This window comes from Falco rusticolus, chromosome 18, assembly GCF_015220075.1.
Source record: "Falco rusticolus isolate bFalRus1 chromosome 18, bFalRus1.pri, whole genome shotgun sequence".
Classification (NCBI taxonomy): domain Eukaryota; kingdom Metazoa; phylum Chordata; class Aves; order Falconiformes; family Falconidae; genus Falco; species Falco rusticolus.
Window position 1 is genome coordinate 2,937,576 of NC_051204.1, and position 14,038 is coordinate 2,951,613.

At 53.5% G+C, this 14,038-nt stretch overlaps 2 protein-coding genes across 2 annotated transcripts; one reads left to right on the forward strand and one right to left on the reverse strand.

Annotated features, from left to right (window-relative positions):
- Window positions 1-2,165: 2,165 nt before the first annotated feature.
- On the reverse strand, window positions 2,166-8,854 carry PSME3 (proteasome activator subunit 3). The gene is made up of 11 exons (XM_037411079.1): window positions 8,715-8,854; window positions 7,945-7,977; window positions 7,560-7,622; window positions 6,951-7,055; window positions 6,595-6,643; window positions 5,850-5,962; window positions 5,288-5,356; window positions 4,972-5,039; window positions 4,766-4,820; window positions 4,438-4,524; window positions 2,166-3,951 (listed from the first exon to the last, which is right to left on the reverse strand). Exons 1-11 carry the CDS (start codon window positions 8,754-8,756, stop codon window positions 3,871-3,873), a joined length of 765 nt encoding a protein of 254 aa, XP_037266976.1. The 5' UTR covers window positions 8,757-8,854; the 3' UTR covers window positions 2,166-3,870.
- Window positions 8,855-8,997: 143 nt separating this feature from the next.
- Window positions 8,998-13,948, forward strand: BECN1 (beclin 1). Its single transcript, XM_037411073.1, has 11 exons — window positions 8,998-9,188; window positions 9,268-9,335; window positions 9,423-9,481; window positions 9,875-9,965; window positions 10,239-10,375; window positions 10,896-11,090; window positions 11,295-11,441; window positions 11,984-12,133; window positions 12,219-12,279; window positions 12,712-12,854; window positions 13,197-13,948. Exons 1-11 carry the CDS (start codon window positions 9,062-9,064, stop codon window positions 13,363-13,365), a joined length of 1,347 nt encoding a protein of 448 aa, XP_037266970.1. The 5' UTR covers window positions 8,998-9,061; the 3' UTR covers window positions 13,366-13,948.
- Window positions 13,949-14,038: the final 90 nt, after the last annotated feature.

The window sequence follows — 14,038 nt, forward strand, 5'->3', positions numbered from 1 at the left end:
CGCTTGCTCATCTTTCTCAGCTTTCTGCGCTGCCCCTGCCCTGCTCCAGGACGTGAGCCACGGATGCCATGGCTAATGCCACACCATTTAATACTGACCATTTCTGCCGTACTTTTCAAGCTGAGGACTTTTAAAGCTTATTACAAGCAACACAAGAACCAGCCTGCACTTCCTGGGAGCTGCAGTTTGGAAGAACAGAACAGCCCTAAACCCATCTCCATCCTGCAGGAGGAATTTCAGGAAGCAGAGTAATTAACTGCGCCTGCAGAGCCAGGAAACCTGTGTCAATACCTTCCTGATGAAAAGCGATGGGGGATCTTTAAGGGCCACACGTACCACTGAATTGCTTGTGTACCTCTTCCAAAAGAAGCCTGAAGCAGCTTAAACCTAACCTAGAATTTAAAAAAATTACACGTCTCGCTAACAGCAGCATAACTTGTTTATGACCTGTTTGGTGCACGCACCTCTTCCCACAGCTCAGCTCCCCAGCCTGATGAGCCCATCACTCTGCCCCACATCTAAGACGGAGAAGTCGCATCCTACTGGTGTTTATCTTGGCTACACCGTTGCCTTTATAAGGACCGCCCATCCGTACTGGTTTTCACTCACGCAGAAAGGTAGAGGTGGTAAAAAATAGCCTTTGAAATTTATAGAAACCCAAAGCAGAGACAGAGAGAGCTTTTGGCTCAGGGAAACTTGGAGTCAGCGACTGCCAGACAGCTGGGTACAGCACGGCACAGAAAACCCCTCGCCAACTCTCCTGACACGGGTAAGTCCCTCAGACTTCGGAGAAGTCCCGCTCCCATTCTCTCACCTCGCAGGGTCAGCTTGTGTGAAACCAAACAGTGGAAACTGCCTGACCCTTACCCAAGCCGGCTGCGTTTCTGGCAGCGTTTGCGTCTAGCACACAACTGCTGTGCCTTTATTTTCCTCTCAAAGCTTTAACGGTCACTGCGTATGAGCTGGGATGTCTGAAGAACCTGGGAATTCGAGCCCTGCCGGCACGCTGCCACCTCTCCTGGAGAGCAAAGCGGAAACACTGTGCTGAGGCCGAGGGGTGACGATGGCGGACAACACACCCTCCCCCGCTCCTGCGGATGAACCACGCTCCCTGCCGACACCTGCCAAGACAACGGTCCTAGATGCTCCGTCCTCCCGCAGGACTGCGGGCACAGGCCTCCTGGGAGCTCAGTTCCCTCCAGCTGTGGCGAGGAGGAAGCCCTCGTGCCACACCGCATCCAGTCCTGCCAGCAACACTCCCTCCTCCAGGCTCTGGCTCCAGCCGTCTTGGCCACCAGTGACCCATTTCGAGCTCGACCCCCGCCGCCCCACAGCGGCTCAGGCACCAGCCGGGCTCTCCCACGCCATGGGATGCACCGTGGGGCAGGGAACTGCGAGTGGCTGCTCCTGCTTCTCAGCAGAAGAGATGGAGGGTGGCCATGCCAGGCAGGAGCCCCGGTCTGCAGTGGGCGCACGGGGCCTGGCATGGGCCCCAGCTGGCGGCACCGTGCCCAGGAAGGGGCCAAGCCCCAGCCGGGCGCTGTACTCTGCCTGTCCTGGGGAGCAGGCTGCCTGCACCCCAGCAGCACGGGGACCAGAGCGCCACCGGAGAGGCCTCCGCACCCTGGGCTGTGGCGCAGCAGGAACGGGAGGAAGCACACCAAGAACGAGAACGATCCGCTGGGCACAGCGGGGGCCGCTGGCTGCGGGGGGCTGCAGGGCAGCCTGCATTTCCTTCGGCCAAGAGTCACGGACCACGCGCCCAACACGCGCACCGGGTGCGGCACCCAGGCGCCTGCCCCAGGACAGCGCTGCTCGGCGGGGGGGCAGGAGCAGCCCCTGAGCAGGCCGCAGGCGTAGTGAGCGCCACACAAATCACCACACAAATCTCTCGTGGCTACTTTAACCGAGACAGCCCGAGTCCCACACACTGGGTTGAGGTGGGACTGCTCGCATTAAACCCAAGACCGTGGGCCCAGCATAGGGCATGCGAAAGGAATAGAAAGGACTGACGAAGCAGTGCATAGCATTTTACAACGCAATCAGAAAGAGGAATGAGGAGAATGCAGGGAAGGACCAACTGGATGTGAGAAAGAGAGGACCAGAACAGACATTAACACTGCACAGCCTAAGAGCTCAGCATCACACACAAGGGGCTACCTTAAAAGAATTCCAAGCACCTTATTTTAATTTCTTGACATGGTAAAAGTTTACATACTTTCATCTGGCAAAGAGAGCCAAACAAATTAAAAGGAATCAATACAAAGAAACACAAGGGGAAGTGCTGCTCCCAGACAGCAGCGAGAACGCAGTTGGTTTGTTACTGAATATTTATTAGCGGGAAGACTAAGAGTTGACTTAACTACAAACAACAACAGAAGAGCCTATAGCAAGGGCCAGCAGCCCACCACACTCTGGGCAAATCCCTGGGAAACCAGCAAGAGACAACATGGCTCTTAGATGTGGAAGCAAAAGAAACCAAAAGTAAAAAAAAAAAAAAAAAAAAGAAAAAAAAAAGAAAAAAAAAGGGTAGAAAGTTAATTCATTTTGTCACTGTTGTTACAATGAGGTTAACACAAACTATTAAGGCTACTGCACAATAAGAATATACAGGTGTAACAGTGAGACCCAGGGAACAGCAAGGTTCCTGAAACAATTGATTTAACGTTCCCTGAATAGGGGACTTAAGTAGAAATACTATAAATAAGAAATTTTTGGAGCCCGCAGTGTTATGGGCCCACCTGCCACACACAAAAACTGACGCAACACAACCAGTCATTTCCAAAAGGGTTTGCAATGGACCATGAAACATTCCAGCGGTTTAGAGGAGTCACCAGGCACACGAGCGTGCCCTTTGCAGGGGAAAGACTACAAGGTCTGCAAATGGTCCTGGGTGGGGATCAGCCACCCTCACCCCCAAGCACCAACTGCCACAGCTGGCCTGCTCTGCCCAGGCAGTGGGGAGCACTGCCAGGGGACAGCAGGTCTCAGGGTGACCATGTGCAGAGACTATCAGGACTTCAGTATCGGACCTCTGGCCCCTCCCTTCCCTCAGCCCGGGCAAAAGCATCTCATGCTGAAGGGGCACTGGGACGTATGTCAAGTCACGTTGGTTTGAGCCAAGAAAGTGGCTCTAGTCAAATCACAAATAGGAGCGGAAGCCACCTGAGCTCAGACCAGCCAGGACAGCAACCAGCCCTAGTTTCAAGCACCACCTCGCCCTCTGCACTGATCCAGCCAGAACTGACAAGGCAGAGACAGATGGGGCAGGCTCTGCTGAGTCAGAAGAGCGCCAGAAAAGGAGTGCAGACTGCCCAGCAGCTCGGGAGCGCGGCTGCTGCCACCAGCCCCGAAGGGGCAGGGTCCCCTGGCTTTGCAATGGGTCAGTGCAGAACACCAGCGACAGAGGGGCCCAGCTACAGCCAGCGGCGAGGAGAGCGAGCTTCTCCGCCTCTGCACCAGCACCTGGGCTTGCTCTCGTGCTGCAGACTGTCTGCCCCATTCCTGGAGACCCCTAGTGAAGCCTCCAGCCAAGAGATGGGACAGGACAAGGGCTTGGTCTCTAGTGTCGTTCCTACCCAGGTAGGAAAAGGCATGAAGGAATGTTCCTGCCTGGCTGGTGCTCTTACTCTGCAGTAGCCTCTAGGGCACCCCAAAGCAGCACGGCCTTCTCTTTACATTACTGGAGGGAGGGAAAGCTCCTGAGACCTGAACAAAACCAATCACAAAACTAGGCGAGAATTTCTTTAGAGTTTAACTAAGAATGCGATACTATTTCCAGCCAGTTTCCCATCTCGATAGTCACGTAACAAACCAAGGCAATGACGGTCTTTAGTTGACTGAACAGTTCTCAAGTTCAAACGTTGACACTTAATAGAGGGTCTCAGCATTGCTGCTCCGAGGCCTCTTGATCTTCTCAATGTTTTTAAGGATCATGTCATGCAAAGTGACCTGCAAGAAGGGAGAACAGGACTCAGACAAGAAGGGTGAAGTCATCCAGTGTTCAGCTCTCACAGTGAGCACTGGTTACAACAGCAACACAGCTCACCTCAGCACTACCCTCAGCCCCTGCGTGCAATCACCCCCCCAGTTAAGATAAGGGCTTCCTTCAGCCAGGCTTTACAGAAGCCACTGCGTGTAACGCTGAAAAAGATTCCTTTACAGACCCCCAGGAATGGCCGGTACTGCACAAAAAGTTTAGGACCACAGGTTCCCACAGAGGTGGAAGGAGTATTTTGTGCTAGATTCTTGTGAACTTTCAGCTGGAAACACCCGCATCTCTAGGAGATGGTGGAGAGGCTCTTCTTGTTACAGCCAAAGCGGAGCAGGACCAGGACTAAGCGTACTCATAGGAAAAGGGAAAAGCAGCAGCAGGATCAAAAGGGCTCTCTCCACTGCTGTGCGGGGAGCCAGCGCAAGCTCTGGTTTTTCACTTACATATTGATTCCTCAGCTCTGAAATGATCAGGCGCAGGCTAATGTACTCCTTCTCGTCGATCTCTGTCACTGTGCGGCGGTAGTCCTCCTACAGAGAGCAGACACACAGCTGAGCGGCCCAAGCTCAGCTGTGCCTCCCAGACACCAAGTGAAGGTCCTACCATCCACAAAGGAACCCCCCCTTCATCTTGCTCTCCTCTAACACAGGTGTCCTGCATCCGTTTACCATCCTCCCTTTTCCCCAGGACGCTCAGCTCAAGGACAGTGATGAAGCAGCCCAAAGAGCAGCAGCGTGTAACACGTAGATCTCCACCTCCCTGCTTACTTACCACATGAGGGTACTTGGCTATTTTGGAAACCAACTTTGCTCTTGTGATATAATATCTGGTAGGAAAAGGGAGAGACTCAAGGTCAGACAAATAGCACCAAGGTTTTTGTCAGGCCCAAGCTGCCCTAGAAAAGCTGGGGGACCTTCCCCAAACACTTTCCTTTTCCAAGGGGATCCCCCAAAAGAGGTCTGTTCTTGCATGCCTACCTAGAAATCTGGTCCAGGTAGGATGCTGCCTCACTCTCCACAGTTCGAAGCTCAGCAACTGTTTCCTCCTGCAGGGAAGACAACGAAGCCATTAATTAGCTTCAGGAGAATGCAACTGGCTGTCAGGGCTCCAAAAGCAACATGTCTCAGCCCTGCCATATCAAGCTCAGGTTTGGGTTCTAAAACCTAACCCAACCCCATGACTGCAGCTGTTGGATACCATCAAATGAAAGATTCAGAGGAACCCAAGAGACCCTTGTCGTCCCTGGAGCATGGCACTCTCCTGCAGCAGGGCACAGAGCCAGCGGTGCCTTACCTGAATAGAAACACCGAAGTTGTTTCCATCTTCTATCCTGGGGATGAGGAGCTGCACCCACATTTTGACCTGTGGTGGAGAGATCACAACACTGATCAACACCAACACCTCCACAAAGGTCTCTTTCTCAGAAGTTTTACCAGCCCCTCCAGGACTCTGCCTTTGCCCCACAGTTCATGATAAAACTCCTGCATGTCCTTCATGCTCATGCAGCACTCCCAAGGGGATCGTTCCCCACCACAGCTGGGACACCCCACAAGCCCAGCTTCCCATGGGAAGCTCTTGGCAGGTGTCTGTGACAAAGAAGGGCGAAGAAAAGCCTCCAGGAGGCCTGTGTGACAGACCTCCTCCTCCTTCAGGTGAGCTGCAGAGCTCCCTGAGGGCTCAGAAAAACATAATTTCCCTAAAACTACCTCCTAGCCAGTTTCAGGCACTGCCATACAAATCCTGCCTCTCCTTGCCTACAGGATAGAGGGGGCCGCTCTTTCCGCCCAAAGCAGCTTTGCCTCTCCAGGAGCAAAAGCATCCTACCGTCTCCGCTTGCTCCAGCGCTCATACCCACCGTATTACACTTCTCGATAAGCAGCCTGATTTCTGGTTTCACTTTCTCAATGATGTCCACCAGCTGCTGGTTGCTCTTCAGCATCCCATTGGGCATCACGAACACTTTGGTACCTAGCGGCACAGCAGAAAAACACCTGGCGTTAGCAACGCGTAGGAACAGCTGCGCCAGGGGATCAGACCGAACGTCCACCCAAGTGTCCTATCTCCTGCAAAGGCTAGCAGTGGACACTGATCCAGGCTACAGCTAACCTGTGGGGAAGGGGAAATCTGATGTGGGATAACAGCGGTTACCACAAAGGAAGGAAAAGAGAAAACACGGAGTGGAGATGAGAGCTGAAGAGCTCTAGGTTGCTGAGGCTGGGCACAAAGGATTTTCCTGATGCACGTGTATGAGCTGTTTCTGCCTCAGCTTAATCCAAAGCCTGGTATCTTCCTCCAGACAAGGAGAGCTTTCAGCACAGAGCCACAGGGAGATCAGCGGCCTCTGTCAGCAGGCCAAGCTCAAGCAAGTACTCCTTATGTCTATGAGAGAAGTCCTAATTATGCTTTTAAGAGCTGGAACCTGACTCCTCCACAAGAGAACGTCTGTAGGTCAGGCTCTAAGAGGTTGTGGGAACAGGCTAGCACAAGCAGCAGCTGCTGTCAGGACAGGTCAAGCGGGGTTCAACTGATTTCACATCCCTAAGGTATGGTGCACTGGTTCAGGGGGCAGGCAGCAACACAAGAGACTTGGGGACTCTTACCCTGAAAGGTCTCTTCGCGGTCTTCCAGCTTCCTCTTTTTCATATTTGGCTAAAATATACAAAACGTTTTACTCACAAACTAGTCGTAAGCTGTAACAGTGTTGTAAAGGAAACAAGGAAAACTTTAGAGCCTCTGCTATGCTCCTGGTTTCTAACCATTCTTCCTTAAAAACAAAGGAGGGCTGCAGAGCACAGCGTTACCTCCAGCAGACTTCCCAAGCTCGAGAGACCAATTCCTAAAAGCCTTTGGGAGAGCCATAGCATGTTATTAATAAGAATGTCCTATTCCAGCACACAGCAAGCCATGCAGTTTTAATTAACAGAAATAGGGATCACAGCCAAGAGAGTAACCTTACCCCATCCAGTCCATCATGGCTGTTCGTGAGAAGAATTGGGTCAGGCACTGGGAGGTTCATGTCCGAATGGATCTGAGTGAGATCATGAATATTCAGGATAGGCTCCTGGAAAATAAAGAGGATTTTTGTTATTTAATTATGAACTAATAAGTTCAGCCACACCAAACACAACAAGAAGACAAAAGATTCAGACCTCCCCCTTATCCAACTATAAAGCAAGGATGAGTGAAAAAAAAACCCTAAAAAAATCTATAACAATAGGCTTGTGACAAGACCTCCCTCCACCCAACAGCAAAGTGCCAGCTCCAGACTGCTATCAAAGCTATCAACTGTCTGCAGCACTGGGGTTCCTGTGAGACTACAGCATCGCAAAGGACGGCCCAAAGTTGCCAAATACGCAGAAAAGATAAATGTGGTGATCACACAAAGGAAAAAGGAAGCACACCCTCTAGAGCTAGCAGTGCTCAAATGCATGCAAGCAACCAAGCCACTGCTTCGTGTCTTCGTAACAAGGTGAAACAGACAATAAAATGCACAGGACAAGACCTGCCACACGGCTTTCAACTTCTAGCTGCAAATGAAAAAGTATATGTCATTTGTATCCCTTACCTTAAGGAACCCATCGAGTTCTAACAGCTTCTTTGGGAAAAAGTTTGCCACCAGGTCTTCAGCCTGAGAAAGGACAAGACAATGACATGAAACAACGCCACGAAGTTCCCGCTAATAGGTAAGAACGCCGCAGAAATCAACTGTCCAAAAGGCAGGAAACAGGAGAGAACATAAGTTCTGCCTGCTGCCAACCGTCACGCTAAGCCAAGATGCCAGGAGAGCCATGAGGCCCAGTAACCTTGCTCCAGTTTATAACTGGCACTGAGCACCACTAAGCTTCCAGGAGAGGCCCAAATCGCAATCAAGCCCATCAGAAAGATACGGCCGAACGGCCTCTTTGCTGCGCTACCACACTCTGGGGCAGTGGCAGAGAGATGCTCCTCACCTCACTCGTGATCCGCTCCCTGAAGGAGTCAACCTGCAGAAGGAAAAAAAGCCAACAACAGTTCAGAGTCATTTCCAAAAAAGCGGGGCCCAGCACGAGCCGAGCACCGTGCCCTGCGGATGTGGGAGCTCAGCCACGGCCCCACCGCACCCTGAGGATGTGGGAGCTCAGCTATGGCCCCAGAGATGCAGGAGCTCAGCCACGGCCCCGCCGCACCCTGCGGATGCGGGAGCTCGGCCACGGCCCCACGGATGCAGGAGTTCAGCCACGGCCGCGCCGCGCCCTGAGGATGCGGGAGCTCCGCCACGGCCCGAGCCCCGCGGCTCCAGCGCGGCTCTGCCCCCCCACGGGCCGGGAGAGCCCGCGAGCACCGAGCGGCGGCCGCCAAGGGGCGGCACAAGCCGCTCCCCGCGGGTCTCGCCTGCGCGGGCGGCACTCAGGAGACCGGGGCGGAACGGCGAGAGAAGGCGCGGGGGGACGGGAAACCCGCGGCTCCCGCCAGGGCTGGCTGCGGGGCGGCAGATCCCCCGCGCCGCACGGGCCCAGCCCGCGGCCCCCTCCGCCGGGGCACCGCTCGGGGGCGGCCGCGGGGCGCTCCCGCCCAGCCCGCGGGGGAGCGGCGGGGCCGGGGGGGCCCAGCGGGGCGGGCCGGCCGCACGGCCGGGGCGGGGCGGCGGGGCCCCGAGGCCCGGCCCGGCGGGGCCGCTGAGGCGGCGGGGGGGTGGGGGAGCTGCGGCGGCGGGGCGGGGCGGGCCGCGCCCAGGGCGCACCTTGAGCTTCACCTCCGGGTCCACCTTGAGCAGCGAGGCCATGGCGGCGGCGGGCGGGTCCGGCTGCGGGTCTGGCGCGGGGCCGCGCTGCCGCCTGCCCCACCACCGGCGTCGCCGCCACCGGAACTGACCTCACGCCGCGCGCCCGCCAATGGGACGCGCGCCCGCCGCCCACGTGACCCCGCGCACGCGTCCCGCCGGGTCCTGGCCGCTCACACGGGGCGGGGCGAGGCGAAGGGAAAATGGCGGCCGCGGCGCTTACACCCCTGCCAGGACCGTGCCCCGCCGCGCTGCGTCACATCCGGCGCGCGGCGATGGCGGAGCGGGCGCGGGGCTGAGCCGGCGGCATGGAGGGGAGCCGCCCGCCCGCCTGCACCACGCAGGTCAGCTTCGTGTGCCAGCGCTGCAGCCAGCCGCTGAAGCTCGACACCTCCTTCAAGATCCTGGACCGCCTCACCATCCAGGAGCTGACCGGTACCGGCGGGGCGGGCGGGGGGCCGGGGCCGGGCCGCGGGGCTAGGCCTGACCCGGGGTGACGCCTCCTCTCCCGCAGCCCCGCTGCTGACCGCCGCCCCCGCGCGGCCCGGGGACGCGCCCGAGGAGGAGAGCGCCCTGACGGAGGTACGGCGCGGCGGAGGGCGGTGGCGGAACCTTCATCCCCCCGTCCCCTCCCGGGCCCCGGCGGTGACGGTGTCCCTGTGCCCGCAGGAGGCCTTCGCGGAGAACCGGCAGGATGGCGTGTCCAGGAGGTTCATCCCGCCGGCCAGGTACGGCCACCGCTGCACCCCCAGCCCCTCTCCCGCTGGGCAGGGCCCCCACAGTCCCCGCCGGGCAACCCGAGCCCCCGGGCGCTGCCGCAGGGGCAGCCGCTGGGTGCGTCCCCTTGGGAGCCTGCCCCGGGGGACCCCGCGGCACCGGGCCCCCAGCGAGCGGCAAGGCCATCTGGGGGCACGTAAATCCCGGGCACGGCACTCAGGATGCTGCTCGTAGCTATGACTTAATGCTGTCCTGGCAGAGGCGCAGGCTGCCCCGTCCTCTCGCGGGTGCATCCTGCGTGTCCGTCCTTCCCGACTGCCAATCTAGGCTCAGTTTTAAGGCTAGCACCACACCTGCCTCCCCCAGACCCTTGGCACTCAGCTTTCCGTAAAATTTTTTCCAAGAATGATGTCAACAGAGAGCGCCAACAGTTTTACACTGATCGGAGAGGCGTCAGATGGCGGCACGATGGAAAACCTCAGCCGGAGACTGAAGGCAAGTTTTACACCAGCTGGTAAGCTCTGGTGCTTTTGAACGGGGCATCAGTTTTTCCAGATGCTCTGCAAGATTAAACTGCAAAGTCTCCCGTAGCGCTGGTCTTCCGGTACTGTTGTTGGTGAGTAGTTTGGTAAAGCTGGCTTATTTTAAATCAAGATCTGATCTGCAAAAAATTACTTTGCCAACTGAAGAAGCACAAGCCCGCCTGCTGAAAACCAGCCAGCAGCTGCCTGTGCCGTCGCTGGAGCTAATGGTGAGCTCTTCCTGCAGGTCACCGGCGACCTCTTTGACATTATGTCTGGGCAGACGGATGTGGATCACCCCCTGTGTGAGGAATGCACGGACACTCTGCTGGACCAACTAGACACACAGCTTAACATTACGGAGAACGAGTGCCAGAACTACAAGTGAGTGGTCTGGAGGTGACCCAAGACCAAGTTGCTTTAGCTTGAAGCCTAGAGAAGGAATACGGCCCTGATCTGACTTTCCCTGATCCGTAAGAGATGTCCCCAGCTTCAGTGCTTGGGGTTTTCTTTGTCTGAATGAAATGAAAAACTTATTTTTGAGAGTCCTGTGGCATGCAGCTTCTCCAGCTGAAGCCTGTGAGCCCATCAGAGCGACTGGTGCCGCCTGCCCACGCTGCCCGTGTGGCAGCATTCCCAGGCGATCGAGGGTGTCACAGAGACAGTTGCTGACAGGCAGTCACAGATCCTTGGTCACCATCTAGCCCCCCTGTTCTCCTGCGTGCATTCCTGACCCGCAGCGCAGGATCAGCACAGAGAGTCTGGGATGAACGAGAGGTGCACGCACGCTCGAGTCCCCGCTTGTGCTTCTGCTCGCGTGTGCAGGCTGTCGCCGAACTGGGGGCTGTCAGTGGTGGGGGCTTCCCAGGATCCCTGTTTTGGTAATCCTGTTGCTCTCCTTTAGGAGATGCCTGGAGATACTGGAGCAAATGAATGAGGATGATAAGGAGAAACTGCAAATGGAACTGAAAGAACTTGCGCTGGAGGAAGAGCAGCTGATTCAGGAGCTGGAGGACGTTGAGAAGAACCGCAAGACTGTGGCTGAAGACTTTGAGAGAGTCAGGGCAGAGGCAGAGCGGCTGGAGCAGGAGGAAGCTCAGTGAGTGAACCTCAACTGCAGCTTATGGCAGGGATTTTAGGTAACATAAATGAGATGATAGCGCGGAGAAGCCTGTCAATAATGCTCAGATGCAAGTGGCTTACTTTTTGCAAAATTGGCTAGACTAAAAAAAAACCTAGTATGCCCTAGGAGCAGTCACTAAATGCCTGTACTTAACATTTCCTGTCTTGCTTTTATTAAAAGGTATCAGAAAGAATATTGTGAATTCAAGAGGCAACAACTGGAGCTAGATGACGAGCTGAAAAGTGTGGACAACCAAATGCGCTATGCCCAGATGCAATTGGATAAATTAAAGAAAACCAACGTGTTTAATGCAACCTTTCACATCTGGTAATGTAGTTGCTGGAATACCTCGTCAGTTTGCTAAGAATCTGCAGCCTAGGGCCGTTTAAGTAAGACTGCATTGGACAGGAAAAGTGCTGCTGAAGTCATAGTTGCTACACAACAAAGCAGGTGGCCACAGCTGTCAACAGCGTCAGCTGAGAGAGGTTTGCAACACCGTGTAGATCTCTGAGTAGACTGAAATGGCTCTTCCACGAACCCTGTTAACGAACCGAGACCCAGTGTGTGAGCCAACGGTAACGCTTTAATGTCAGGCTTCACGGAGCAGGTAGCTCAGGGGTTTGGGTGTTTGGCTGGGGGGGATTTCTTAGGTTTGATTGTTGGTTGTTTTGTTGTTTTTTTTTTCTTTAACTGTTATAAACAAGTGGTTGGTATTTATAAATGCCTTTTAGCCACAGCCCCCAAACCCTCCTTCTGCTTGGTTAGCAGCGTGCGTTCCGTAACTGTTCAGTACACGGCCCTTGTTTGGTTAGCTGTGTTAGAAGCTGGTCCTGCCCCAGTGTGTTTATTTATAATTCTTCTTATCGCAGGCACAGTGGTCAGTTTGGCACAATAAATAACTTCAGACTTGGCCGTCTCCCCAGTGTTCCTGTAGAATGGAATGAGATCAATGCTGCCTGGGGGCAGACCGTGCTGTTGCTACACGCCCTCGCTAACAAAATGGGCCTGAAATTTCAAAGGTATATCCAACACAATACAAACTTCACTTACAACCCAGATAAAGGCAGTTGGGCTCATCTGCTTGTGAATCCTGTCTCCTTTCAGATACCGCCTGGTACCGTACGGCAACCACTCGTATTTAGAGTCCCTCACGGACAAATCAAAGGTAAGAGACTCTGCATGAATTGGAGGACGCTGACCTTGAATGCCCCAGAGCCCTGGTCATGCTGGGGACGCAGAAGGCAAGCTCAGCTCTTTATGAATATACAGTACAGGAGAGCTGGCTGCCTGTAGCATCGTCTCACTCTATCTTGTATCAAGCCAGTCATTCTGCCATCCAGCAGCATTAAAATGTGACAGGGCTCTTGAACTTGACCACAGCTGGCCAGAGATACAGTGATTTGGGAGGCTGTTGGTCATTAGGAACCCAGGCCTACACGCAGTAGGCTCTTTGCACAAAACAAGTCCCGCTACTACGTGCCACAAACCATTTCTAAGCATCCTATGACAAATTTAAGCCTCGCACAGGACTAAAGAGCTGCAGTGACAGTATCTAAAATGGAGCGTTTGGGGTGCCTGAAACAAATCTCTTTTTCAGGAACTCCCCTTGTACTGTTCTGGAGGCCTGAGGTTCTTCTGGGACAATAAGTTTGATCATGCAATGGTGGCTTTCCTGGACTGCGTGCAGCAGTTCAAAGAGGAAGTGGAAAAAGGCGAAACTCGGTTTTGTTTGCCTTATAGGTGAGTGTTGCTACATAACGTGTCACGTTAAGGCCTGGTGTGCTGTCCTGTGCAACACTGACCAGCCTCTGGAGCAGCCTACAGCACTGCTTGCTGTTTCAGTCCTGTCTTTCTGAAATCATCTGTATAACGTGCAGGATTACCATATTTGCTCTTAACTGAACTGAAATTTCAAGCTAGTTCCTCGGGTGAAGATCTGAGGCTTGCTAGATTTCCTTTAAAAACAAAGTATCCTTACACAGAATAATAGGAATGTCAGATGTGGATTTTAGTATTTGATATCGTACTGAGATTAAACGCTTGCGATGGTAATGCGCTAATAAAATCTTGTGTGTGACACAGGATGGACGTGGAGAAAGGGAAGATTGAAGATACAGGTGGCAGTGGCGGCTCTTACTCTATTAAAACGCAATTTAACTCTGAGGAGCAATGGACAAAAGCACTAAAATTCATGTTAACTAACCTGAAGTGGGGTCTTGCCTGGGTCTCATCCCAATTCTATAACAAATAACCATGTAAAGAACTCGTCCTGGCAGCTGTAGAGTGTCTGCGTTTCGTTGGAGAAAGTCAAATCGAGATGTCTCTTAATATTAACCAGTACAAAATGTTTACAATACCAAAAATCCACAAGACACTTTATTTAAAATACCATTATTACAAGTAGTATATAGAAAAGCAATATGTAAAGTTATATCATTGAGCTGAACAGAATAAAAAAAATCGGCTATTAAACAGATGCTAAACCAGCACTTCTGAGGTTTATAGATATGTGTATAAATTACTGCTGAAATTCACCAGTGAGTTTGATACTACTCTGTTACAGTTTAACACAGATGAGAAAAGCAAAATGTTACAAACATAGGGAATAAGGTGGAAGAACTCATGGAAACTGCTTGGTCATTTAAGAGTAACTACAGTTTGAAATAAAGTATTTTCTAAGTCATATCAGCACTTCTTTGTGCCACTGACCTTAACGAGGTTTGATACAGTTTAAAGTATGTGTTCGCTACGGTGATACTGACTATTTGTAATACTTCCTGCAGCCGGTTCTTGCACAGATATACACTAAGTAAATAATAAACCACTGCTCTACACAAGGCGTGCTTTCATCTGGCGTATGCCAGGCGCAGCGTGAACAGCCCCTGGCACTTACATGGACGTGCTGAACACTTGCATTGCTTGCA